Here is a 27,451-nt window from a genome sequence, read left to right as displayed (position 1 = left end):
GAGAGTGTTAGATTTTTCTGATCAATTTTTTTTCAGAATCGTGTAAAAACTGAACATGTGTGGTACATGTTTTCAGATTTTTTAAATGTAAGAAAAATTGATTGCAATTCTTGAATTGAAAAGATATAAAAAAAAATTGTATGGTGTGTGGTCTGGTGTGTGCATGCAGTGGCATAGTAATAAGGGGTGCTGATGTTTTGACCACACTGGTGCCCTTATGGCCCCCCCTCAACTGCAGGATTGGCTCTTTATTGCTCCTGCATTGGTAATCACTTCTATTGATGCTTTGAATAATAGCAATCATTAAACTATTCCCTTTCCGCATCTTGCACCTCCTTGGCAGGTTTTGGGTGAGCCACATCAATTGTTATATATAGAGAACTTAGGGAGGCCCAATGTAAAACTTGCACCGAGGCCCATAGCTCCTTAGCTACACCACTGCACACATGCAATTTTGATTGGTCAACCAGTGACCAATTTTGCACCTCAATGTAGTATGAACAACAGATATTAAATACTTTGAAGTAGGCAAGCTCTTATACTACATGGAAGTAGAGATGATAAATGAGATGCAAATTCTTCCAAAATTACGCACATTTTAATGCAAATGTATGCAGTTTGAAAATGAACCTATCAATTTAAACTTGGATTTAAATGGATTGGTCCAATTTTTTTAAGCTGCATATATTTGCATACAATTTTTCATACATTTGCATCAACCCAGAAGAATTTGCATATCTGATCATCCCTACATGTAAGTGGCAAAATTGACCAATCATTATCCAATCAAAGTTGGATGTGTGTATCAGGCTTAATGTGTCAGTGTATCGTAAATCAAAAGTTTGCCTTCCTAAAACAGAAGGGATTTGTGATCATTCAGATTGGAATTAGCATATGAGTCACACAATGCATCACAGCTGAATATGCAAATAATCCTTTGTCCCTGTAAGCTAGCCACACCTCGAGAACCACTGAAGTGCAATGATAATAATAATTGCAGTATTTGTATAGCGCCTTTCTTCTGTCGGACTCAAAGCACTTGCGAGGCAGCCACTAGAGCGCACTCAGTAGGCAGTAGCAGTGTTAAGGAGACTTGCCCAAGAAACTCCTTACTGAATAGGTGATATGTCAGCTTGTCAATTGTACAGAGTCACAATAATCAAACATGCATACAGCCTGTTTTGAATTGGGTCATCAGTGCATAGCATGGATTAGGCTTCTTTTCCACAGGCAGTTGATAGGCAGTGAAATGCCTCTCGCACTCATAACTGCTTGCTGAGCACACAGGTCAACTGCCCGTGGGCCTCTTTTCCACAGGCAGATGAACTGTGTGCTCAGCTAGCAGTTATGAGTGCGAGAGGCATTTCACTGCCTATCAACTGCCCATGGAAAAGAGGTCTTTTAAAGAGAAACCATGACCAAGAATTGAACTTCATCCCAATCAGTAGCTGATTCCCCCTTTTACATGAGAAATCTATACCTTTACACAAATGGATCATCAGGGGGGCTGTATGGCTGATATTGTGGTTAAACCCCTCCCACAAGAAAATGAGGACCATGGTACTCCTGGCAGTTTCCGGTCTTTGAACCTTGTTGCATTGTAGGAAATAGCTGTTTACAACTGCCAAAACAGCAAGCAGCAGCTACATCACCTGCCAGCAGTAAAAATGTCACCATGTCATAAATGTCAATGTAAATCAGGGATTTAAAAAATTTACAACGGGCAAACACTGACTAAATCATTTATACATAATTATTGTAAAAAAGAAGCTTTTTTTATTCCATTATTTTCACTGGAGTCCCCTTTAAAGGGGAACTTCAGCCTAAACAAACATACTGTCATCAAGTTACATTAGTTATGTTAATTAGAATAGATAGGTAATATAATCTCTTACCCACCCTATTTTAAAAGAACAGGCAAATGTTTGTGATGAATGGGGGCTGCCATCTTTGTCATGGGGGCAGCCATCTTTTTGGTTGAAAGGAGGTGACAAGGAGCAGGCGACACAGTTCCAACTGTCCTGTGTCCTGATTACCCCTCCCAGCTGAGCACGCTAGGCTTCAAATGTCAAATTCAAAATGTAAAAAAAAAAAATTGCACCAAAACAGCAGAACTAGAACAACTTTATCAGAAATCCCATCATGCTTTGCACAGCATCAGGGGGAAAAAGCCCGGGCAGTTTTCTTCTGTGCAGCTAAAAATAAGGCTTGTAAAAGAGAAACAAAGTTCTGATGCTGTGAAACTGTTAAAGAAACGCCAGGCCTTTTCAGTGCTGCTGAGTCGATTTTTAGTCCGGAGGTTCACTTTAAGGGCTATTTTCCCCAGACTGTGTGCTCAGCAAGCAGTTGCCAGGCTGCAGTGAGCAGTTAACAGACAGCCGTGAGCAATTCTGAGAGGCATTTCACTGCCTATCAACAGTCCATGGAAAAGAAGTATGGTGAAAATTATGCGGTTCTATTATCCCAAGCATTGTTTAATTGGGACAGCATAATTTTCTCCATACAGCTTGTGTTAAAAAAAAAAAAAAAAGAGCTCCTAACACTTGTACACAGCTGACCTGCGTCATTATGCGAAGGTAGTGATGGGGGCTGATTGTTATCTGCTCTCTCCTAACTGCTAACAGCCTTCCGTGTCTCTGGCTTCTCTACTCTGGGAATCTAAACTTAGTAAAATAAAAAAAAAAACAACACATGATGTAGCTGCAAATGAATATTACATACTTACCTAAGGGCCTGTTTCTACTACACGCATATTGGATGCAGAAAAACTGACTCCGATGAATGCCTATGGGCCTGTTTCCTGCGTGTAGTGGAAACAGGCCCCGATTGTCAGTTCCCCTCACAAGATCACCATTTTCTTCTTACAGTGATCCCTACCAGTTCCGACAATATTTTGTCAGTACTGAAATAAACCAGTTGCTGTCAGTTATATATCAACTGCTGTCAATTACAACTGAAAGTGCAAGGTAATATCCATGTTTTCTTATGGTTCAAGTGGGCGATATTACAGTTTAACAGTGTGCTCACCAGTAAGCTGTTATGGGGTAATGGCCATTTTCAAAATGGAGGGCGGCAAATTCCATTGATCACAGTGGACAAACAGGACACACGAGAGGAGAAAGATTGATGAGTAGACTACACGGGAGGTAAGCATGCATTTATGTTGATTTTGACTAAATTTTGAGTTCAGGTTCTCTTAAACGTGGCTCTATGGGGTAGGACTTGAAGCACCCAGAGTTACAGATTACCCAGCAAGCCCATGGTAAACCACATTCCTAGGAGTTCTGGTTCACCATGAGTTTGCTGGGTAATTTATAACTAGTGTATTGTAGTAAAGGGAACCTTAACCACCTTAGCGGTATGGACGAGCTCAGCTCGTCCATTACCGCCAGAGGGTGCCGCTCAGGCCCTGCTGGGCCGATTTTGCTGAAATAAAAAGCAGCACACGCAGCCAGCACTTTACCAGCCGCGTGTGCTACCTGATCGCCGCCGCTCTGCGGCGATTCGCCGCGAGCAGCGGCGAAAGAGGGTCCCCCCAGCCGCCTGAGCCCTGCGCAGCCGGAACAAATAGTTCCGGCCAGCGCTAAGGGCTGGATCGGAGGCGGCTGACCTCAGGACGTCGGCTGACGTCCATGACGTCACTCCGCTCGTCGCCATGGCGACGAAGTAAGCAAAACACGGAAGGCCGCTCAGTGCGGCTTTCCGTGTTACTTCTGGCCGCCGGAGGCGATCAGAAGAACGCCTCCGGAGCGCCCTCTAGTGGGCTTTCATGCAGCCAACTTTCAGTTGGCTGCATGAAATAGTTTTTTTTTTATTTAAAAAAAAAACCTCCCGCAGCCGCCCTGGCGATCTTAATAGAACGCCAGGGTGGTTAAAGGACAATTAAATTGAGAGGGATATGCAGAAACAAGCATGCAGCTAATCAGTTTCTGGCGTTGTCAGATCGTACAAGATCTGCTGCATGCTTGTTCGGGGGCTATGGCTAAAAGTATTATCGGCAGAGGATCAGCAGGACAGGCAGGCAACTTTTGCTTAAAAGGATATAAAAATATGGCAGCCCCCATATCCCTCCCACTTCAGTTGTCCTTTAACTGAAAATTAATACAAGAATTTCACTTACCTGGGGCTTCAACCAGCTCCCTGCTGGATGATTTAACGAAACAAAAACAAACAAAAAGATAATTTTCAACATACATGTCTGTAGTAGGGATGTAGTAAGCTGTTCTACTAAGAACAGTCCATGAGCTCTGTACTACTTCCACGTTGGCAAGGTCCCTCAGTCGTATTCAGGCGCTGGCCCGGCAGTCCTCGATCGGGCGCCTGTGCATGACATGCGCAAAGCGTGCTTGGCCACAAGCTTGCAATTGAGGACAACCTTGAGGGACCTTGCTGACCGAGAATTAGTAGGCTGCCCATGGACTGTTCGCAGTAGAACAGTTCGCTACAACCCTATTCTGTACTGCACATTTATTGCAATTTAAAATCCATCTCAACTTGCAGCCAGTGATCAGTTTCTGAACTGTTTCAGTATGGACAACCCACATTCCTCTAGCATTATTAACCGCGTTCAGACAGGTGTAGTTGGAATTTATGCCATATGGGTCTGCCTAAAGTTGGCCAGTCCACACAACACAATAAAATGATCCGATTTTACAGCAATTTGATAAATATGAATTGAAAGCTTTTTCATTCAACTGAAAAATCTGATCAGATTTCCCTTTTTTTCAATTTGTATCGATCCGGAATGCTGGAAATTTTTCTAAAGATTGTATGGCGTGTTAGATTGTCAGTTTAATACACACCCTAGCAATTTTCTCAACGTTTCCAATCATTTTTATCATAATTGGGTAACAATTTAACATGTGTGTGGTACATTGGTCATATTTTTGAAATGTTAGAATCAGAAAAATTGATTGCAATTCTTAAATTGAACAGATTTAAAAAATTGTATGGTTTGTGGCCACCTTAAGCCTCCCAAGGCCAATTGCGCTGCTGCAGCTCACTCACCCTGCTTTTGGGTATTACAGCTGAGCTCCGTGACCCAGTGATCATCGGCTTCTGACTGGCTCACAAAGCTCTGTTGTCATAGCGATAGGAGCAGCAGCACGATCGGCTTTAGCAGCATGTTGGCAAGTCCGGTTTTTGTAAAAGCAGTCTCTGGGAAACTGAAGCTGGAAACAAGAAGGCTGACAGATTTCATTTTAAATTATACTAGTTGCCTGGCAGCCCTGCTGATCTATTTGGCTGCAGAAATGTTTGAATAATACCGGAAACTAGCATGCAGCTAATTTTGTCAGATCTGACAATTTCAAACACCTGATCTGCTGCATGCTTGTTCAGGGTCTGTGGCTAAGGGCCAGTTTCCACTTGTGTGGAAACCGGTCTCAATCCGCAGAATTTCCGCACAGGCAAATCGCGCAGGGAAACTCTGCCATAGGGAGTAATGGAGCCACCGGCTCAATCACTTGCGCTAGCGATTTGGCCGGCTTTTCCATCCGAATCTGTGCGAATCCCATAGCTGTGCATGGCACGGTTAATGGGATTAGTCAGCGTAACCGCACATCTGGAAGTGCCGCCACGCGTTTAGTGGCTGAGGCAAGTAAAATGCAGCAGAATGGCAGCATTTGTAACTATGCGTGTCAAGCAGTACCATGCGGCATAAAACAGTTTCAGGCTGCGTCTGAGCACAGTTGCAACTGCATGGGGGGGGGGGGGGGGGGGTGAGGCGCCTGTGCAGAGCACTAGCAAGCGCCTGGCCGGTGAATTCACCACCTGTCAGATGCTTATGGAAAAGAGGCCTTATGAGGATGATGGAGGAATGGCAGTATGAGAAAGTATAAAGCCTGGCACACAAACATCCAATTTTGAATGGCCAATTTTACCTCCATGTAGTATGAGGGCCAACAGATATTGAATAGTATATACATATTGGCCTCGATTCATAAAAGTGAGTGCGGTAGTTCAGAGACGGGCGGGAAATTACCGCTAGCAGTAAATTAGGGTTTTTGCAGTGATTTTATAAAAAACCCTCCGAGTGCGAGGTGATTGTGATAGCAGTCGGTAAGTGTGCGGAAAGCTGGCGGTATAATTTTCTGAGTGCGGTAGTTTGCCGCTGACTTCCTAATGACAAGGTGCATGCTGGGTAGAAGTGGGCACTTTTAGAAAATATATATACATACATACATACATACATACACTTGCATACATACATACATTACATTACATTACATACATACATACAGTGGCTTGCAAAAGTATTCAGCCCCATTGAAGTTTTCCACATTTTGTCACATTACTGCCACAAACATGAATCAATTTTATTGGAATTTCACGTGAAAGACCAATACAAAGTGGTATACATGTGAGAAGTGGATCGAAAATCATACATCATTCCAAACATTTTTTACAAATAAATAACTGCAAAGTGGGGTGTGCGTAATTATTCGGCCCCGAGTCAATACTTTGTAGAACCACCTTTTGCTGCAATTACAGCTGCCAGTCTTTTAGGGTATGTCTCTACCAGCTTTGCACATCTAGAGACTGAAATCCTTGCCCAATCTTCTTTGCAAAACAGCTCCAGCTCAGTCAGATTAGATGGACAGCGTTTGTGAACAGCAGTTTTCAGATCTTGCCACAGAGTCTCGATTGGATTTAGATCTGGACTTTGACTGGGCCATTCTAACACATAGATATGTTTTGTTTTAAACCATTCCATTGTTGCCCTGGCTTTATGTTTAGGGTCATTGTCCTGCTGGAAGGTGAACCTCCGTCCCAGTCTCAAGTCTTTTGCAGTCTCCAAGAGGTTTTCTTCCAAGTTTGCCCTGTATTTGGCTCCATCCATCTTCCCATCAACTCTGACCAGCTTCCCTGTCCCTGCTAAAGAGATGCACCCCCCAAGCATGATGCTGCCACCACCATATTTGACAGTGGGGATGGTGTGTTCAGAGTGATGTGCAGTGTTTGTTTTCTGCCACACATAGCGTTTTGCATTTTGGCCTAAAAGTTCCATTTTGGTCTCATCTGACCTTCTTCTCATCAACACCTTCTTCCACATGGTTGCTGTGTCCCCCACACGGCTTGTGGCAAACTGCAAACGGGACTTCTTATGCTTTCTGTTAACAATGCCTTTCTTCTTGCCACTTTTCCATAAAGGCCAACTTTGTCCATAGGACAACTATTAGTCATGCACTGTACAGAGTCTCCCACCTGAGCTGTAGATCTCTGCAGCTCATCCAGAGTCACCATGGGCCTCTTGACTGCAATTCTGATCAGTGCTCTCCTTGTTCAGCCTGTGAGTTTAGGTGGATGGCCTTGTCTTGGTAGGTTTACAGTTGTGCCATACTCCTTCCATTTCTGAATGATCGCTTGAACAGTGCTCCTTGGGATGTTCAAGGCTTTGGAAATCTTTTTTTAGCCTAAGCCTGCTTTACATTTCTCAATAACTTGATCCCTTACCTGTCTTGGACCTGTCTTGTGCGTTTTGGACTTCATTGTGTTGTTGCTCCCAATATTCTCTTAGACAACCTCTGAGGCCTTCACAGAGCAGCTGTATTTGTACTGACATTAGATTACACACAGGTGCACTCTATTTAGTCATTAGCACTCATCAGGCAATGTCTATAGGCAACTGACTGCACTCAGATCAAAGGGGGCCGAATAATTATGCACACACCACTTTGCAGATATTTGTAAAAATGTTTGGAATCATGTATGATTTTCGTTCCACTTCTCACTTTGTTTTGGTCTTTCATGTGGAATTCCAATAAAATTGATTAATGTTTGAGACAGTAATATAACAAAATGTGGAAAACTTCAAGGGGGCCGAATACTTTTGCAACCCACTGTATATACAGGGAGTGCAGAATTATTAGGCAAATGAGTATTTTGACCACATCATCCTCTTTATGCATGTGGTCTTACTCCAAGCTGTATAGGCTCGAAAGCCTATCAATTAAGCATATTAGGTGATGTGCATCACTGTAATAAGGGGTGTGGTCTAATGACAGCAACACCCTATATTAGGTGTGCATAATTATTAGGCAACTTCCTTTCCTTTGGCAAAATGGGTAAAAAGAAGGACTTGACAGGCTCAGAAAAGTCAAAAATAGTGAGATGTCTTGCAGAGGGATGCAGCACTCTTAAAATTGCAAAGCTTCTGAAGCGTGATCATCGAACAATCAAGCGTTTCATTCAAAATAGTTAACAGGGTCACAAGAAGCATATGGAAAAACAAAGGCGCAAAATAACTGCTCACGAACTGAGAAAAGTCAAGTGTGCAGCTGCCAAGATGCCACCAGTTTGGCCATATTTCAGTGCTGCAACATCACTGGAGTGCCCAAAAGCACAAGGTGTGCAATACTCAGAGACATGGCCAAGGTAAAAAAGGCTGAAAGACGACCACCACTGACCAAGACACAAGCTGAAACGTCAAGACTGGGCCAAGAAATATCTCAAGACTGATTTTTCTAAGGTTTTACGGACTGATGAAATGAGAGTGAGCCTTGATGGGCTAGATGGATGGGCCCGTGGCTGGATTGGTAAAGGGCAGAGAGCTCCAGTCCGACTCAGACGCCAGCAAGGTGGAGGTGGAGTACTGGTTTGGGCTGGTATCATCAAAGATGAGCTTGTGGGGCCTTTTCGGGTTGAGGATGGAGTCAAGCTCAACTCCCAGTCCTACTACCAGTTTCTGGAAGACACCTTCTTCAAGCAGTGGTACAGGAAGAAGTCTGCATCCTTCAAGAAAAACATGATTTTCATGCAGACAATGCTCCATCACATGCGTCCAAGTACTCCACAGCGTGGCTGGCAAGAAAGGGTATAAAAGAAGAACAACTAATGACATGGCCTCCTTGTTCACCAGATCTGAACCCCATTGAGAACCTGTGGTCCATCATAAAATGTGATATTTACAAGGAGGGAAAACAGTACACCTCTCTGAACAGTGTCTGGGAGGCTGTGGTTGCTGCTGCACGCAATGCTGATGGTTAACAGATCAAAACACTGACAGAATCCACAGGATGGCTGACAGGATGGCAGGCTTTTGAGTGTCCTTGCAAAGAAAGGTGGCTATATTGGTCACTGATCTGTTTTTGTTTTATTTTTGAATGTCAGAAATGTAGATTTGTGAATGTTGAGATGTTATATTGGTTTCACTGGTAAAAAATAATAATTGAAATGAATATACATTTGTTTTTTGTTAAGTTGCCTAATAATTATGCACAGTAATAGTCACCTGCACACACAGATATCCCCCTAAAATAGCTAAAACTAAAAAACTAAAAACTACTTTCAAAAATATTCAGCTTTGATATTAATGAGGTTTTTGGGTTAATTGAGAACATGGTTGTTCAATAATAAAATTATTCCTCAAAATTACAACTTGCCTAATAATTCTGCAGAGAGAATGTGTGTGTATATATAAATATATACACACACACACACACATATATATACATACATACATATATATATACAGTGGAGGAAATAATTATTTGACCCCTCACTGATTTTGTAAGTTTGTCCAATGACAAAGAAATGAAAAGTCTCAGAACAGTATCATGTCAATGGTAGGTTTATTTTAACAGTGGCAGATAGCACATCAAAAGGAAAAACAAAAAAATTACCTTAAATAAAAGATAGCAACTGATTTGCATTTCATTGAGTGAAATAAGTTTTTGAACCCTTTAACAATAAAAGACTTAATACTTAGTGGAAAAACCCTTGTTTGCAAGCACAGAGGTCAAACGTTTCTTGTAATTGATGACCAAGTTTGCACACATTTTAGGAGGAATGTTGGTCAACTCCTCTTTGCAGATCATCTCTAAATCCCTAAGGTTTCGAGGCTGTCTCTGTGCAACTCTGAGCTTGAGCTCCCTCCATAGGTTTTCTATTGGATTAAGGTCCGGAGACTGACTAGGCCACTCCATGACCTTAATGTGCTTCTTCTTGAGCCACTCCTTTGTTGCCTTTGCTGTATGTTTTGGGTCATTGTCGTGCTGGAACACCCATCCACGACCCATTTTCAGTTTCCTGGCAGAGGAAAGGAGGTTGTCGTTCAGGATTTCACGATACATGGCTCCGTCCATTTTCCCGTTAATGCGATTAAGTTGTCCTGTGCCCTTAGCAGAAAAACATCCCCAAAGCAAAATGTTTCCACCCCCATGCTTGACGGTGGGGACGGTGTTTTGGGGGTCATAGGCAGCGTTTTTCTTCCTCCAAACACAGCGAGTTGAGTTAATGCCAAAGAGCTGTATTTTGGTCTCATCAGACAACAGCACCTTCTCCCAGTCACTCACAGAATCATTCAGGTGTTCATTGGCAAACTTCAGACGGGCCTGCACATGTGCCTTCTTGAGCAGGGGGACCTTGCGAGCCCTGCAGGATTTTAATCCATTGCGGTGTAATGTGTTTCCAATGGTTTTCTTGGTGACTGTGGTCCCAGCTAATTTGAGGTCATTCACTAACTCCTCCCGTGTAGTTCTAGGATGCTTTTTCACCTTTCTCAGAACCATTGACACCCCACGAGGTGAGATCTTGCGTGGAGCCCCAGAGCGAGGTCGATTGATGGTCATTTTGTGCTCCTTCCATTTTCTAACACTCGCACCAACAGTTGTCACCTTCTTTCCCAGCTTCTTGCTAATGGTTTTGTAGCCCATTCCAGCCTTGTGCAGGTCTACAATTTTGTCTCTGACATCCTTGGACAGCTCTTTGGTCTTTCCCATGTTGGAGAGTTTGGAGTCTGCTTGATTGATTGATTCTGTGGACAGGTGTCTTTTATACAGTTGACTAGTTAAGACAGGTGTCCTTAATGAGGGTGACTAATTGAGTAGAAGTGTCTAACCACTCTGTGGGAGCCAGAACTCTTAATGGTTGGTAGGGGGTTCAAAAACTTATTTCACTCAATGAAATGCAAATCAGTTGCTATCTTTTATTTAAGGTTATTTTTTCGATTTTCCTTTTGATGTGCTATCTGCCACTGTTAAAATAAACCTACCATTGAAATGATACTGTTCTGAGACTTTTCATTTCTTTGTCATTGGACAAACTTACAAAATCAGTGAGGGGTCAAATAATTATTTCCTCCACTGTATACACACACACACACACTAATATTACCCAGGTCCTTAGAAATCGTACAACCACCCTTCCTCCTCTGTATCCTTAAAAATTCCATAACATTAAGATGAAAGGGCTCCATTTGTCACCTAAAATGCTACTGTGTAGAGCAAACTCGCCAGGTCTTTGTTGGCGATAAAATGTTATCGCTTCCTTACTCCCCCTTTTTTTCTTTCATGAATACACTTCATTCAGTTTACCGACACAAACGACGTTTTCATTACCGCATGTGGTAAAACATGCATAGAACATGCATTACATTTTATGAATCCAATATCAACAATGCATGCGGTAATGCTTTATAAATTGAGGCCATTGTGTAGGTAAGCTCACGCTACATGTAGGTGGCAAAATTGGCCAATCAAAATTGGATGTGTGAATGCACCTTAACCTCCCTGGCATTCAGTTTCTGCTGGATTTCTGTGCAAAAAAAGTGATCCAATTAATTTTCATAACCTTTTTTCCTGTGACTTAAAATGTGTCAAGCAAGGGTCTAGTAAACATTTTGAGTCCAATAAAAGCTTGAAACAAAATCTAAACTAAATTTCAAAATTACTCCCCAAAATCTCTGATCATTTATACTTCCAAGCTACAGCTGCTCAACCTGCACAAATACAATAGAGATGATGGGCAGATTCGACCAAGAGACAGATCTTTAGCTAATCAAATCTGATTAGAGAGAGATCGGTCATCTGCCCATACTCAACTGGCTGATTCCCTAAAAAATTTCAACATGAAATCACTTGGGAATCGGCCGCGCCCGTTGCCTCGTCGCTGCCCCCCAATGTAAAAAATGTACTCCCGTGTGTGCATTTATACACCGGGTTGTGCCCATCTGTCTTTGGAATCCCCCGCAGATTATTGTAGGTAGGTAGCCAGGTCTAAGTGCCCCCAGTATACGCTAAGTGCAGGTGCCCCCCGGGACAGGCTAGTTCGGTGCAGGTGCCCCCCGGGACAGGCTAGTTCGGTGCAGGTGCCCCCCGGGACAGACTAGTTCGGTGCAGGTGCCCCCCGGGACAGACTAGTTCGGTGCCCCCCACTATAGGATAATTAGATGCCCCCCAGTAAAGGTTAGGTGCCCCCCCAGTACAGGCTAGCTAGGTACAGGAGCCCCACAGTATAAATTAGCTAGGTGCAGGGGCTCCTGTACATTATCTGCAGCATTAGTGATGTAAGGCATAGTGCCCCCACCCCCCTAATGCCCCGATGCAGCCACTGCCCTGCTAGATACATACCGAGCCTCGTTCCAGCGAGCGCCCCATCTGTCTTCACAGCTCTGCATATCTTCCGGTATGTGGAGGATGGGAACTGAAGTCATGTGGGTCTGACTTCAGTCCCGATCTGATCCAGCGCTGCAGTTTTCCTTCCGTACTCCAGGTGGCGCTTGTAACCCTATAGTGAGATTGCCATGATGACAGACTGCGATCTAACCAGGGGGAAGTAGAGCCTCGAAGAAAGGAAGGAGAATGGCGTCCGAAGCCGGGATCCCCCGGGAGGTAAGTTAAAATGCGCGCTGCGCGCATTGCTCTACATAGACCTCCCGGGGGCTACCACGAGTTCAGCTTAGGGTTACCGCTTCTGGCATTGTTTTTCCACACCGTGCTGAACTCGGGATTACCGCGAAGGAGGTTAATCACAATTAAGTACAATCCTGCAGCGCAAAAGGAAGAACACTTTTTTTGCTTGTATATCAAGTCAAAATGTCACAAATGTTTTGCTTGTATAGCAAAGCACTCTACAGTAAAACCTTGGATTGAGAGTAACTTTATTAAATATGGCAGCCTCCATATCCCTCATTACAGTTGTCATTTTAGGCAGAGTTCCCCAACCCTGTCCTCAAGGCCCACCAACAGTACATGTTTTGCAGAAACCACAAACATGCACAGGTGAGGTAGTGTCTTAGCAGAGCTGATTAACTACTTCTGTGGCCCAACAACAAAACATGCACTTTTAGTGGGCCTTGAGGACAGGGTTGGGGAACACTACTTTAAGGCTATGTTCAGTGGAAACTGTTTCTTTCCCTTGCATTTCTGTTTGTACAGGGAATGCAACAGTGGCACGTTATGAGACATTTAAGGTTGCATATAGTGAAGAATACATTCTCGGAAGGGTATGCAGAGTGTGCAGCAGAGAGTTTTTAGTTACCTGTCCTGATGGCTGGATTGGATTCTCTCCTCCACCACGGTGGTGATGTAACCCCAACATGTCTGCTTGGTTCCGATCACATGACGTCATGATCAAGATCCAGGAAACCATGTCAGCGTTACGTCACCCGGTGGTGGAAGAGGGGCGATGGAAGAGTCTCTTCCACCACCGGGTGGGGCTGTAAAGCTGACCTGGTCTCCAGGATACCGATCACATGTCATGTGATTGGACGTGATCAGGACCCAGACGACACGTTGAAAGTTCAGAGGTGCAAGTGTAAGCTGCCCAGAACAGGCAACTATAACTGCTCCAAGACACCAGTTTTTTTGGCTGCACTGGGCAGCGAAACAAAATCTGCCAGCAGAGTATTAGAGTGCACAGCAGTTTCAAACAAAATATTTTGTTTAAAGCTGCTAACTGGTTAACAGTGCACTATTTAAGGGCTGTTTTAGACAGGCTTCCCCAGGCAATAAACAGGCTATGGTGCTCAGGTTAATCATTCACATGAATGGACAGCGGACTGTGCCTGTACAATCATTCACACAAATACAGCGTTTTGATCCTGATTTTTCCCATAATTTCAGCCAACCCTGGAATTGGGACGGAGAGGGGAGTGGAGTTTTCACAGGCTGGAGGATGCAGAGCAGTTTGGCTGTGTAACGTGACGAGCAGAATATGGCTGCGCTCATTTGTTCACAGGAAGAAATAATCATAAACTATTGAAGCTGTTTGCAGCTAAATTTACTGTGTAAGCCATAAAAACTTTAGATAAGATACATAGACAAGTTACTTGCTATAGTTCGTTTTTCATCTCAGATCCACTTTAATAAAACTGAAAGTGGCACTGGCCTTTTTCTGTGACTGGAGATAAACTATGGCCTATTAGAATCATCAATAGTGTTGATGCAGCAATCTACATTGACACACACACTAAAATAGGTTAAAGATGGAGAAAAAAAAAACAGTATATCAAAATTAAATTGGTAAAACTTTATTCTATTTTTCATTTTTTTTTGCCATTAACAGAAAATCTGGAGCCAAGTTTTGTTATTACAAAGGCAAGTCTCCAACAGAAGATCCCCTAAATCACAGAAGTAGAAAAAAAATAGAAACAAAAATAAACACAAGAAATCTTCCATCAACCCAGGAAGAATTAACTTGATCTTTCTGGTTTAAAATACTTTTAACAAGTGTACTTCCTGGCTTGAACATTTGAGGTGGGCAGCAAAATAAAATTTAAAAAGGAAGGGAAGGAAACCTTCAAGGCTGTTGTCATGGGCCTGCCTGGTTACTGGCAGTTATATGGGGAGGGAGGGAAAAAAATAAAAATAAAAAAGTACCAGTTGTCCATTTATGTTGACGTAAAGATCAATTTCTCTATGAAAAGCCTAAACAAGTTTAATAGTATGAGTGGTTTCTGTAAACTGAAGAAAAAAATAAAAATTTCAGGCACATTTTCTTCTCCTTTACAATGCATGAATATTTAGAAGCTGCCCATGAAAGCAGCAAACAAAAGAAAAAAAAAATCCCTGTGCGTTTCAAACATTTTTTGAACTTCACACTGATGGCACATGTCACCCTTGTGGATATCTGCATTACTAAGTTGTTAACAAAAACAAGGTAGCAAATCAAATGCTTTTTATATTCTAAATATTTTAGGCTCATTCAACTGAATTAATAAAATGTTCAAATTTGATATATAAAAAGTGATGAAATTTGGCCGTCATTTGATTAAAGAAATGAGCGTTGCTGAATAGGATATATTCCACCATCGCCCTGTGGTCCTCTTGCATGGGGGTGGGGTGGAGGGAATAAAACCCAAGTTTGATTAACGGGAGGTAGAATATATGCTACACAGTGTCAAGTGCAGAGTTGCAGAGGGTTAAGTCACGCTTTATATTGGATAACGAAAAAAAAAAAAAAGGTGTGTTAAGATGCACAATTCAAAGCTCCTTTAAAAGAAAATATAATAAGGCTTCAACTTAACTCCTTACTTGCAAATGTGCATAATTTAAAAAAAAAAATTGGTTTCTCAGGATTTTCCCCAAGCTTAACGCAAGATGGAAGGTGTTAAAAATAGATGTAATTGTTAACAGAGATTCTCCAAATTCACGGGCTGCAAAGATGAGATGTTGCTCTTCACAATAACCCTTGGTTTTATCATACTTTAGGTAATGTGCTTTCGTGGATGGAAAACAAAATCAGTCGATGACACCAGCTTGACGGATCTTTCTCTCTGTGCTAAATCCCTGCAAGGAGGAAAAAGGAAAGAAAGGTTTACCAATAATACATAAACATTTAATACATTATTTATATCAGTGTTACATTATTTATATCAGTGTGTAACCAATTTGATTTCAGAGTCAAAGTCCATTTGAGATCAGAAAAAGTCACTTTTGCTAACTAAATAAATTTGTGCTTTCTAACAGGGCCCGTTTCCACTTGTGCAGCGCGCGGCGGCACTTCCTGGTCTGTGGGTACGCAGACTAATCCCATCAGCCGTGCCATGCCCGGCTATGGGATTCACAGCCTTCTGCACGGAAAAGGATGGCAATGACAGCCGAATCACTAGCGCAAGCTATTCAGACGGCGAACCCATTTTTCCTGCGGGGAAACTGCGGATTCGGTGCGGAAACCGCGCTAGTGGAAACGGGCCCTCACTACTAGGGGGCTACAAACAAAACAAAAAAATACAAACAAAGGACTTCTAGAGAAACTTTATGGTGGTTGCTTTTAGATCCCAAATAATGTAATCCAGTGAGAGCAGATCCAACCCAGGCAATATTCCTATAAATATACCACATAATGAATCAATCAAAACAAAACTGAGGCAACATCCTTTGCAGTAATCTGACAGTGTTTACTGCAAGGATTTTTAACACAATACTGTGTAGTTTCTTTAATCTAAAATGTAAAGATTATGCATCAGGACATGTAGTATACTATAAGTGTTATTGCTACTAAAGTCCACTGTCCTAGTAATTGTGGAAAATTTTATTCTGAATTACTCCCCAGAATAAGTGTGCAGGTAAGAACAACATTGTAAAGCTAATTTTTATAGAGCTTTTCTCCAGTCAGACTTAGGCCTGGAACACAGAGCGTTTAAGCGTTTAGGGAGCGCTTTCAATTCCTAGCAATTTCCCTAAACGCAATGACAATGTAAATGGATGGGACAGATTCCACTAGCACGATTGAGATTAATGAAATCGCAATTGCAGGACATGCAGCATTTTTGGAGTGTTTCCATTCTAATGAATTGTATAGGAGCATTATATCGCCCCACCCCTCAATGTTCATTTAAAACAGTCAGGACTGGCTACTTTATGCCTACATCTTGCTCCCTCCTCAGACTTGTGCAAAACAATTAGAATTTCTCATTTCTTCTACCAGTCAGATAGACACAGCCATCTTACCTTGGTGTTATCAGGGCCTTTAGGCTGACGCAATACCATGAGGCGAGGTGCACTAGCATCATCCAAAGTTATGCTTTTTAGTCGATTCACCAATCTGTCAGGACGTGGGGCTGCTACCATTTCAGGGCCTTTACTGAAAAGAGAAAATGTAAAAAGAATTAAAAAAAAAAAAAGTGATGCGCAACCAGTTTGTCACTTGTATTGTATAGCTGCGAAATGTTTACATCCATTGCAATTTTAAACCTGATTCCGCTGGAGAGATCTGGGCTGCATGGTGTCCAGCAAGTACATGCATCAGCACTAGACACTAGAGACAGCCAATGACATGCTAATAATTCCAGCTTGCATGCAAATATAATAGCTTGAAAATTAGACAAACAAATGCACTTCCTGAAGATTGCGATTCACCCAGTTCCAAGCTACGAACAATTTGCATGAAGGCCAAGATTCATAGCATCTCATTGCCCATCTCTAAAGGACACCAACAAAATGGAGCTTTAAACATTACTAGATACGCTCCACTACAAATCAATTTAAGAACTTTTTTTTTTTAGGAACAATAGCTATAAGATTTAAGATGACCCTCCACGTGACCATAAAATTATCCAATTTTTAAAAAACATAATATAGAATTTAAAAAGTATTAAGTTTTTGGATTTTTTTGATCAATTTTTATAAAATGAAATGTTTAGGTTAGAGAGGAGAATTGCTTGTGTCTATAAATCAAGAAATTGAGTTTTCAAACACTTTCAGAAATGGGGAAACAGTGAACACCTTTTTGATACAGGTCAGAATTTTTAAATTCCATCAAAAAATTGATTGCAATTGATTGAACAGAAAAGAAATATATAAAGTATGATGTGTGGCCATATTTACAAATGACAAAGAATCTTTAATTTGAAAGTTAACGCGATCGATTTTTAGTAGTTCACATAATCAATCGGAAACAATTTGGATGTCTACACGCGACAACTTTTTGAAAAAGTGGAAAATAGTACCGCGGGTATGAGGCTTAAAGGAAACAGGCAAAAAATGTAAAATCAGTTTTACTCACCTGGGGCTTTCTCCAGCCCCTTGCAGCCGACCGCCCCGCGCTGATCGCTCGGCTCTCCGCCACCGACCCGGGCTCCCCACACACTGTTCAGGCCGACCCAGAGGTCGTCCTTACTGCGTCTGCGTGACGCGCCTCTGTCAATCATGTCCACATGGTCCGCAGCATACTGCACAAACGCAGTAGTTCTGCGCCTGCGCAGTACGCCACCGACCACGTGGCCATGATTGACAGCGGCGCTTCACGCAGCTGCAGTAAGGACAACCTCAAGCTCGGCCTGAACAGTGCGCAGGGAGCTTGGAACGGCGGCGGAGAACGGTCAGCGTGGGACAGTCGGCTGCAAGGGGCTGGAGAAAGCCCCAGGTGAATAAAGCAGATTTTACAGTTTTTGCCTGATGTTTCCTTTAAGAATGTAACACCAATGGATACAATCAAAACCAAACAGTGTATTGTAACCATGCAGAAGAGACTCATAGGAAATTACAGCTGAATGCAACATTACAACATGGCTTGTGCAGCAATTTTAGGCACCGCCATGTCAATGAAAGTGGAGTTAACATTTTAAACTAATGGATTTTACGTTGAGTAGACAACAAGCTTTCCTATTCTATTGTCTATTTCCTATTGTCTGAACATTTTTGTGCAAATGTTTTACTACATTGTCCAGTCATTAACAGAGAAATCGGTGATGAATCACAGCTGTGACAGAAGCATTAGCATGAAGAGAATGAGAAATCACCACGGTCCTGCAAGATGGAAACTGAACAAGCTTGCAAACCACATTATGCAATAAAAGCATAAGAAAGCCGAATAACCGAAAAAACCCTTCATCCATCCCACCTTACTTCCTCTAATGTAATGCATTCTGAGAATAGATGTGGCTGTCCAACCTAGCTACTCATTCCCACAAGAAGTCACAGCACTGATACTATGGGGAGCAATTAGGATGTCCTGACCAAGGCATAAACTGACAATGGCCTCAATTCACTAAGATTATCTCCTGTCTTTAAAGGACTTACGAGGCCAAAATGGCTAAAAAAAAGCCAAGTACCTTTAAGATGTTTAAATGCACGGAGGACGCCGTCCGCGCCCTCCGTGCAGTTCCGCCGGGTCCCCTTCCTGTGATCGCCCCCCGTGCCGAGCGCGACCCCACAGGCCGGGCTCTCGTTCCGCTCCCAATACGGCCGCTTCCTCTGGCCGCGGCTGCGCAGTCCGCCTGGCCGCTAGTGCGGCTGCGCAGCTCTACGGCCAACCCCTCCGATCCACGCTACAGTGCGTGGTTCGGGGGGTTGGCCGTAGAGCTGCGCAGCCGCACTAGCGGCCAGGTGGACTGCGCAGCCGCGGCCAGAGGAAGCAGCCATATTGGGAGCGGAACGAGAGCCCGACCCGGCCTGTGGGGTCGCGCTCGGCACGGGGGGCGATCACAGGAAGGGGACCCGGCGGAACTGCACGGAGGGCGCGGACGGCGTCCTCCATGCATTTAAACATCTTAAAGGTACTTGGCTTTTTTTTAGCCATTATGGCCTCGTAAGTCCTTTAATAACTCTTCTAGAGTTGTTACCATGGTGATAAGGCATGTAGTATTCAGGAAACATTTTACCTCAGGCAAACCTAAAGTTAACTCTTGTGTCTTTAAGTTAACTCTCCAATCCTTAAAATAACTCCAGAGTTAAAGACAGGCTGTTAATTAACTGCATGTGAAAATAACTACAGAGGAGGTAACTTAACTACAGAGGAGGTAACTTAACTACAGAGGAGGTAACTTAACTACAGAGGAGGTAACTTAACTACAGAGGAGGTAACTTAACTACAGAGGAGGTAACTTAACTACAGAGGAGGTAACTTAACTACAGAGGAGGTAACTTAACTACAGAGGAGGTAACTTAACTACAGAGGAGGTAACTTAACTACAGAGGAGGTAACTTAACTACAGAGGAGGTAACTTAACTACAGAGGAGGTAACTTAACTACAGAGGAGGTAACTTAACTACAGAGGAGGTAACTTAACTACAGAGGAGGTAACTTAACTACAGAGGAGGTAACTTAACTACAGAGGAGGTAACTTAACTACAGAGGAGGTAACTTAACTACAGAGGAGGTAACTTAACTACAGAGGAGGTAACTTAACTACAGAGGAGGTAACTTAACTACAGAGGAGGTAACTTAACTACAGAGGAGGTAACTTAACTACAGAGGAGGTAACTTAACTACAGAGGAGGTAACTTAACTACAGAGGAGGTAACTTAAGGAATGAAGAGATAAGATAACTCTCTCACTGTGTGGAGGTAAGTTTTCTCTTGCCTTATCTCCAGCATGATCTTAGTGAATTGAGGCCAATGCTTACAGCTGTCTCTTTAGATACAAGTAATCCATTACTACTGAGCTTGCATACTTTACTTACAACTGAAAGACACTTGCACGTGTTGAAATAGGCAGACCCAGACTTAAAGGGGAACTGCAGAGAGCTATATGGAGGCTGCCATGTTTATTTCCTTTTAAGCAATACCAGTTGCCTGGCAGCCCTGCTGATCCTCTGCCTCCAATACTATTAGCCATAGCCCCTGAACAGGCATGCAGCAGATCAGGTGTTTCAGACTTTAAAGTCAGATCTGACAAGACCAGCTGCATGCTTGTTTCTGGTGTTATTCAGATACTACTGCAGACAAATAGACCAGCAGGGCTGCCAGGCAACTGGTATTGATTAAAAGGAAATAAATATGGCAGCCTCCGTATACCTCTTACTTCAGTTCCCCTTTAAACCATTTGCAAAATACGCTACACCATATTTACATCCTCTGCAACTATTTATAGCAGAAGGATGGCCATACAAGCCTGCAGTGCTGATGAGCACAGTGCATGTGATGGCCCAAGCCTGTAGGTTTTACTGCTTAGAATCACTCATCCTTCTTACTCACGTTTCCAGGGCAGAATTTGCAAATCTGTAAAATATGTCAGTGTGGGCAATGGACAGGTTAAGCTGAGGAAACAGTAGAATATGTAAACACACTCGTTACTAAGGCCCCCTTTTTCACTTACTACATCCCAGTACATTACCCCACCGCAGCTCATCGCAGTCGCCAGGCCCAGATTTACCTCACAGGAGCCTATAGGCACAGATGTCCAGGCACCGTAGACTTTGCCATCTATGAACCTACAAACCCCAAAACTGCACCGCAAGTGCGCTGGCTGCCTAGCTGTCACTTCTCCCTAATTTTCCTTGTCACAGGTAGCTACAGGAGCCCCTTAGCAGAGATACCCTCAAAATTAAGTAGCTAGAGGTGCCCCTGACTGAAGGGAGATCTCGTCAGTGGATTGACGAGAGCAGGGTGAGTAACCTTATTTACACTCTTGTCAGGACTCTGCATAGGGAAGGCGGGAGGAAGGGGCTTGAGTAGGGGAGTGAGCCACCTTTCCATCATCCGGTACCTGTAGGCACATGCCTACAGTGCCTTATGGTAAATTCGGCCCCTGGCAGTGGCCAATGAGACATCACTACCTGTTGTGCCATGGAACTACGCCAGGCGCCATAGAAGAACACAAGCTGCAGTGCAATACCCTGCGACTCCTGGAATTGCACAGCAAGTCGCATGTTCATTTTCCTTCAAATCGCACTGGCAATTTTGTGCAGTGCAACATTTTGGTGGTTGCGTGATTGTTCCAAGTTGCACAGCTACTGCAGCGCACCAGTATAAAAGGACCATAAAGCTTTGTAATGGCAGTATTACATGCTGGAGATTCCAGTTTATAAAGCTTGTGTTTCTTACCTTAATAAAGTTACATTACAACCACTGCACTTCCCAGTTCGTTGATTAAGGATAACTGAGAATTCCACTTCATCCCCAGCCTGGAGCTCAACTCCATCTTGGATCTCTTTTACATGGAAAAATAGCTTCTTACTGTCACCAATTTCATAATTAATAAAGCCAAACTATAGAAAAGAAAAAACAGACCAAGTGAATAACTCAAATCTGAAAGAGGAACACTTAAAATAAAATCAAGCCCAAGGTCCTGTTTTATTAATGTACTTAAAGAGCCACTGAAGCGAAAAAAAATATATGATATAATGAATTGGTTGTGTACTATGAATAATTACTAGAAGATTAGTAGCAAAGAAAATATTCTCATTTTTATTTTCAGGTATATAATGTTTTTTCTAACATTGCATAATTCTCTAATATGTGCAGATTACACAACACTCAGCATTCAAAATGATTCTTTCAGAGCAGTCTGAACTAGTGACCTCTCCTCTGGCAGAGGAAAAGTAAAACAGTTGAGATAATAAAAGTCAGAAAACGGCCCTCTCCACGACTTTGAAAGTCGTAGCGCTTAATGGCTTTTTTGTATAGAGATAACTGGAGTTTCTTAAATCTTCCTGTACTGGAAACAATTAGACTGATGTATCTGATCTTAATGTTTTATTTCTTAGCTGTACTACACATAGAAATCATAGTATCAAAAAAAAAATTCGCTTCAGTGTCTCTTTAATGAATTAAAAATAAATAAATGTATAATACATTAAACATATACAATGCCAGCTGTCCCTTCCTTCCCAAGCTATGTGGGCAGAGACACTGCAGCAACCCCCTGTCTGAAGGAGGTATGGTTCTGATGGCCGGGCCAACAGGGGGGAGTGAAGAGGCAGCTGCACTCACATGACTGAGATGGGCAACTGCAAATCAGGGCTGCAATACATTTTTGAATTTTAGAATTAAAAAAAAAAATGTATTAAAATAAGAGTTACTTTTTTTTAAAGAAAGATAGAAGATCTGATTACAACGTGTTCAGAAAAGTATGGTCTCCTGTCCTACAAGCCAATTGCGAATATGAATGCATAAGTGAAGCTGGCATGTGCTAAACCTTAAAAAGTTAAAAGTGAATTTGCACCTTCTGAAAGGACCACAGTTGTGAAAAACTGTCAAATATAAGTGTTTATGCATACGTATCAGAAATTTATTTGTTCCACAATAAAATGCATTAGAAACTTTCTATGTAGCGGCTACTCAGAATCCTCCAATGAGTAACTGGACCTGTCAAAAACCCAAGTTGTCAGATTAATATTAGGTACTATAAGAATATCCTTGATTTTCAAAATCATTCCCAGCCCAACTGTCAGAATACTAGCATGCAAGTAAGCAGGCTGGCATCGCTGTAAAGCTCCTTGCCAGCAACTGCTTTTAAATGATAAAGGAACCAGAGAATCCCCCAGAGGCATTGGTCCAAAACCCATCAGAACTGCCAGGTTAATCACACCAACTGACAGCTTCCTATTGTAATTTATAGTGCATCTCACTCTGGGACAGATCTCTTGTATATTTGTGAAACTACTGACTGTACCCAAAAATTCATCAGACTTTTCAGCCCAGGATAGCCCTACGGAGCCATCACATTTGATTGTGGTGCGGTGGGTTCCATCAGGATAAAACAGATAATTTACAGAGTAACGTGCGTGTTTACACTGACAGTGATGCGTATTTTCATGGTACTGTGTACGGTCACAACACATTTCAAGAAACGTTGCAGTGAAGAATTGCAACATAATGGATCATAGTATGTAAGAAGCCTAAAGGAAGTGCTACCCCCCAAAAAAATTACTGACTTAAAAAATTGCAGTTAGGCACCTACCTGGTCTTTCACACATTCAACAGTACCCCTGCGAAGAGGCTCAATGGTACAGGCCATGGTCTGCCCATTCTGACTAGCACAAAGCTGGAACTTCACAGTTTCCCCTTTCTGTAGGCAATCGGCTTTATTTGTCATTCCCACAATGCCAAAGGGGAAGAGACGTCCTTTCATACTCTCTGAAAAAAAAAATACTCACTTTAAGTGATTTGTTGAACTTGGAGGGATTGACAGTCAAAATCAAAATATCTGTCCTCATGCAGTATGAACTGACAAATTATGCAATCTAAAGCCTTGTACCAATGCTAGACAGAACTCTACCTATCTAGCGTGTACTCATTTTCAGCCTGAACGCCCAGACCAGAGGGACCCAGCTACCGCCACCCATGGTGAGATAACCTGACATTTTATTGTAGTGATTGATTCGTGTAGCTGGGGAGGATGGGGGGTTGTTGTGTAGTGTAGCTAGGGGAGCAGCAGGGGTTAGTTAGCTTGTCAGTGTCATTTAGATAGAGACATGTTGTTGGGGGAGGGGGAAGGAAAGGTCAATAAGACACTCCTGGACCATGGATGCACCTAGGTTTCATTTTTCCCCCAGTTTTTGCCCTTTAAACCTAGGTGCGTCTTATAGTCCGTAGCGTCTTAATAGTCCGGAGCGTCTTATAGTCCGAGAAATACTGTACATTTTGGTTTTACTATTGTAGTGAAACAAAATACTACCTAAGAAAAAAAAAAAAAAAAAAAGAGAAAGGGAAATTGTGATAGTGAGGTTTTAAAAAAAGAAAGCCTTTTATGAAATAGATAGAGACAGACTATAACAAGCAAGACACATGTGAACAAGCATTTACCCTGCTTTTCAGTTTCTGGGTCATCTTCTGCTTCTGCTGCTGCTTCAGCTTGTTCTACAGTTTCTTCAGTTATCTTCTCCTTGTCTGAAACTGAAAAACAAGAAAAGGTCATTCAGGTTTTAACCATCATTTTATTGAGACAGAACCATAAAATAAAAGTATATAACGAGGGCCCTTAAAGAGAACCCGAGGTGTATTTAAAGAATGTTATCAGCATACAGAGGCTGGATCTGCCTATACAGCCCAGCCTCTGTTGCTATCCTAAACCCCACTAAGGTCCCCCTGCACTCTGTAATCCCTCATAAATCACAGCCGTGTTGTGAGGCTGTGTTTACATCTGTAGTGTCAGTCGTAGCTGCTCCCCCGCCTCCTGCATAGCTCCCGTCCCTGCCCCCGTCCCTTCCCTCCAATCAGCAGGGAGGGAATGGATGCAGGCGGGGACTGGAGTTCTGCAGGAGGCGGGGAGAGCAGCAGACTGACACTATAGAGATAAACACAGCCAGCTCTGACAAGCTGTTTGTCAGCAGCGTGGCTGTGATTTATGAGGGATTGCAGAGTGCAGGGGGACCTTAGGGGGGTTTGGGATAGCAACAGAGGCTGGGCTGTATAGGCAGATCCAGCCTCTGTATGCGGATAATATTCTTCAAACCCACCTCGGGTTCTCTTTAACACAATGGGCTCAGCTGAAAAATCAAAATTCATACTAAAAGAGGGGGATAGGACCAAGTGACTATTCAATCCTAATACCTTTTTGGCTCCTAGTGAGACCCTATGCAGCAATTTAAAATGATACATTTTTAACCTACACATCTATCAAAGCACAATCTTCCTCAGAGCATTGTAGTTTATATGTAGTATATTTCGAATTGTAACTCTCAGACCATTTGTCACTGTGATGTTCCTCTCAGCTAGGTGACCAATCGATCTTTGCAGCACTTCATGTGGTGTGATCTAGCAAACTCAGGCAAAAAAAAAAAAAATTAAAAAAAAAAAAGGTCCATAAGCTTATAATTTGAGCTGTTACTGTTCAAACAGCAACTTTAAAAGCTTGAAAGATGATCTTTTACTAAGAAACTTTTACAATGTTTGAGGCAGTGGAGGTTTTGAAATGTTCACTTATAACCACGGTCTCATACTAATCTGGTTTTCATAAAGCTGGCCACTAACAGTCCAATTTCTAGCGAAAAATCGTTCGAGCGATCAGAAATTCGGATCGGACGAAAAATCGTTCACTACACCATCAACTAACCAATCTTTGCTTCCTATCTATCCCGACCACCAAGAAAATCCAAATTTTCGTTCGACGAAAATTCATTCGGGCGACATTTTTCACTCGTTCATAATCGATTGTGTCCACCAATGGAGATTATTTACAACCAATCCGATCAGAATTTCTGATCGCTCGAACGATTTTTCGTTATAAATTGGACCGTTAGTGGCCAGCTTAAGGTGAATTTGCACATACAGCAGTGTAACAACTACCGTATATACTAGAATACAAGTCAACGTCGTGTATAAGTTGACTCAAATATTCAACCCTCTTAAGCTGGAATTTTTTTTTATTGACTCAAGTACAAGTCTACCCAGCAAAGTTAATGGCTGCATTTGGGGCTTGGAGGGGGGGGAGGGGGTTGTTAATGACTGCACTGCATACAGTATTGCAATCCTTATCCCCGCCTGTCCCTTAAGTGCAGCCAATACCTCCTCCAGCAACCCCCCTCCCCCCGTGCTGCAATTATTCACTCCCTTTTATGCAGCCCAGTACTTCCCTGCTGCCTTTTTCCTTGATAATTGTTGTGGCCAGGACTTTAAGGGCCTGTTTCCACTACACGCAGGTTGGATGCAGAAAAACTGACTCCAATGAATGCCAATGGGCCCGTTTCCACTAAACGTGATTTTCTGATGCAGATTTTCCCATAGGCATTCATTGGAGTCAGTTTTTCTGCATCCAATCTGCGTGTAGTGGAAACAGGCCCTCAGACCTGCGTTTTCTTGGCATTTCCTTTCCGCAAAGTATCACTTACTACAGGGTTAATTGCTGCAAATGTCACTATTAGTACACACATTACTCAGTATGCTCAGAGTTGCCCATGACTCAAGCATAAGTCGACCCCTATACTTTTATAAAGGGAATGAGACCTAAAGTTCTAGACTTATACTCGAGTATATACAGTATGTCTTAATATATGAAGACTTAACAAAAGCAAACTTACCTTCTTCTAGCAGTTCTATCATGCCCTGGTACTCAGTCTGAGTAGGATCTACACTTCTTAGGGGTCGTACAACCCTACCCCAGTACACTGTTGGGTCAATTTCATCACTAGATCCATTAACTACAAATTCATAAGAAGAAAAACTATATTCATAACAGAAGTATTTTGAACATAAAAAAAAAATAAAAAGTTAAAAATAATTCAGTGTAGTGAACTGGGATCACATTCAACATCAAACTCTTTGGTAAGAATGTAAGCTATAGATGGGGTAAAGGAAAGGGAACACTTAAAGAATGGCAGCAGTTACTAACCAATGCCAACGAAAAAACACACAGGAAGAAGGGGAGGGGGTAAAGAAGAATCTGCCTTTTAGAGAGACTTACCCTGATGAACTTTGGTGACCCTTTCAGCACTGATCTTGTTCCCTTTACCTTTTGACAAGCAATACTCCACCATATCACCAAGTTTCAACTTATCCACATCTCCAGAATATTCACTGTGTTTGAAAGGGGGGGGGGGGGGGGGGACAAACCACTTATGTTAATAAATGCAAAAATAAGAATGACTGCACATTCTATACAAAATGTAGCATCTAATCAAATGTAGCATCAAGCATCCAATCAGAACAGCTAATACTTTCTACTACAACTGGACAAAACAATGAAAAATGATAAGCAGCAAAATATTTCTTATGTAACTAAACTTAAGGTAGCCATACACTGGTCGATTTGCCATCAGATTCAACCAACAGATAGATCCCTCTCTGATCAGAGGGGGGTCGTATGGCTGCCTTTACTGCAAACAGATTGTGATTCGACTTCAGCCTGAAACCGATTCACCATCTACTGAGCTGCCGCCTGCCCCCCCCACCCCACCCCACATACATTACCTGAAGCCTGGTCCCTATATCTTCTCCGCATCACCTCCCGACTCCCGGCTGGCATCTTCTCCGCATCACGACATCCGGCATCTGCGTATAACTTTGTCACTCCAGTGACAGCGGAAGTTTAAATAGAGCGCACTCCATTTGTATTTCCGCTGTCACTG

The 27,451-nt window shown here is 42.6% G+C and overlaps 2 protein-coding genes across 7 annotated transcripts in view; both read right to left on the bottom strand.

The window, feature by feature from the left end:
* Window positions 1-2,813, bottom strand: part of NRAS (NRAS proto-oncogene, GTPase) — a 59,565-nt gene extending 56,752 nt beyond the window's left edge. The window contains exon 1 of the mRNA XM_068269691.1: window positions 2,726-2,813. The gene's annotated coding sequence lies outside the window, so the exon portion shown is untranslated. The remainder of the gene's footprint in view (window positions 1-2,725) is intronic.
* An 11,422-nt stretch (window positions 2,814-14,235) lies between these two features.
* CSDE1 (cold shock domain containing E1) overlaps window positions 14,236-27,451 on the bottom strand; it is a 118,502-nt gene continuing 105,286 nt past the window's right edge. For all 6 annotated transcript variants that reach the window (XM_068269686.1, XM_068269685.1, XM_068269688.1 and 3 more), the window contains 7 exons: window positions 26,788-26,900; window positions 26,405-26,524; window positions 24,192-24,281; window positions 23,347-23,522; window positions 21,489-21,652; window positions 16,674-16,806; window positions 14,236-15,509 (listed from right to left, as the gene is read on the bottom strand). In XM_068269686.1, coding sequence (XP_068125787.1) covers window positions 15,462-15,509; window positions 16,674-16,806; window positions 21,489-21,652; window positions 23,347-23,522; window positions 24,192-24,281; window positions 26,405-26,524; window positions 26,788-26,900 — 844 coding nt within the window. In that variant the 3' untranslated portion in view covers window positions 14,236-15,461. The remainder of the gene's footprint in view (window positions 15,510-16,673; window positions 16,807-21,488; window positions 21,653-23,346; window positions 23,523-24,191; window positions 24,282-26,404; window positions 26,525-26,787; window positions 26,901-27,451) is intronic.

This window comes from Hyperolius riggenbachi, chromosome 2 (assembly GCF_040937935.1).
Source record: "Hyperolius riggenbachi isolate aHypRig1 chromosome 2, aHypRig1.pri, whole genome shotgun sequence".
Classification (NCBI taxonomy): Eukaryota; Metazoa; Chordata; class Amphibia; order Anura; family Hyperoliidae; genus Hyperolius; species Hyperolius riggenbachi.
This window is presented reverse-complemented; position numbering and strand designations above follow the sequence as displayed.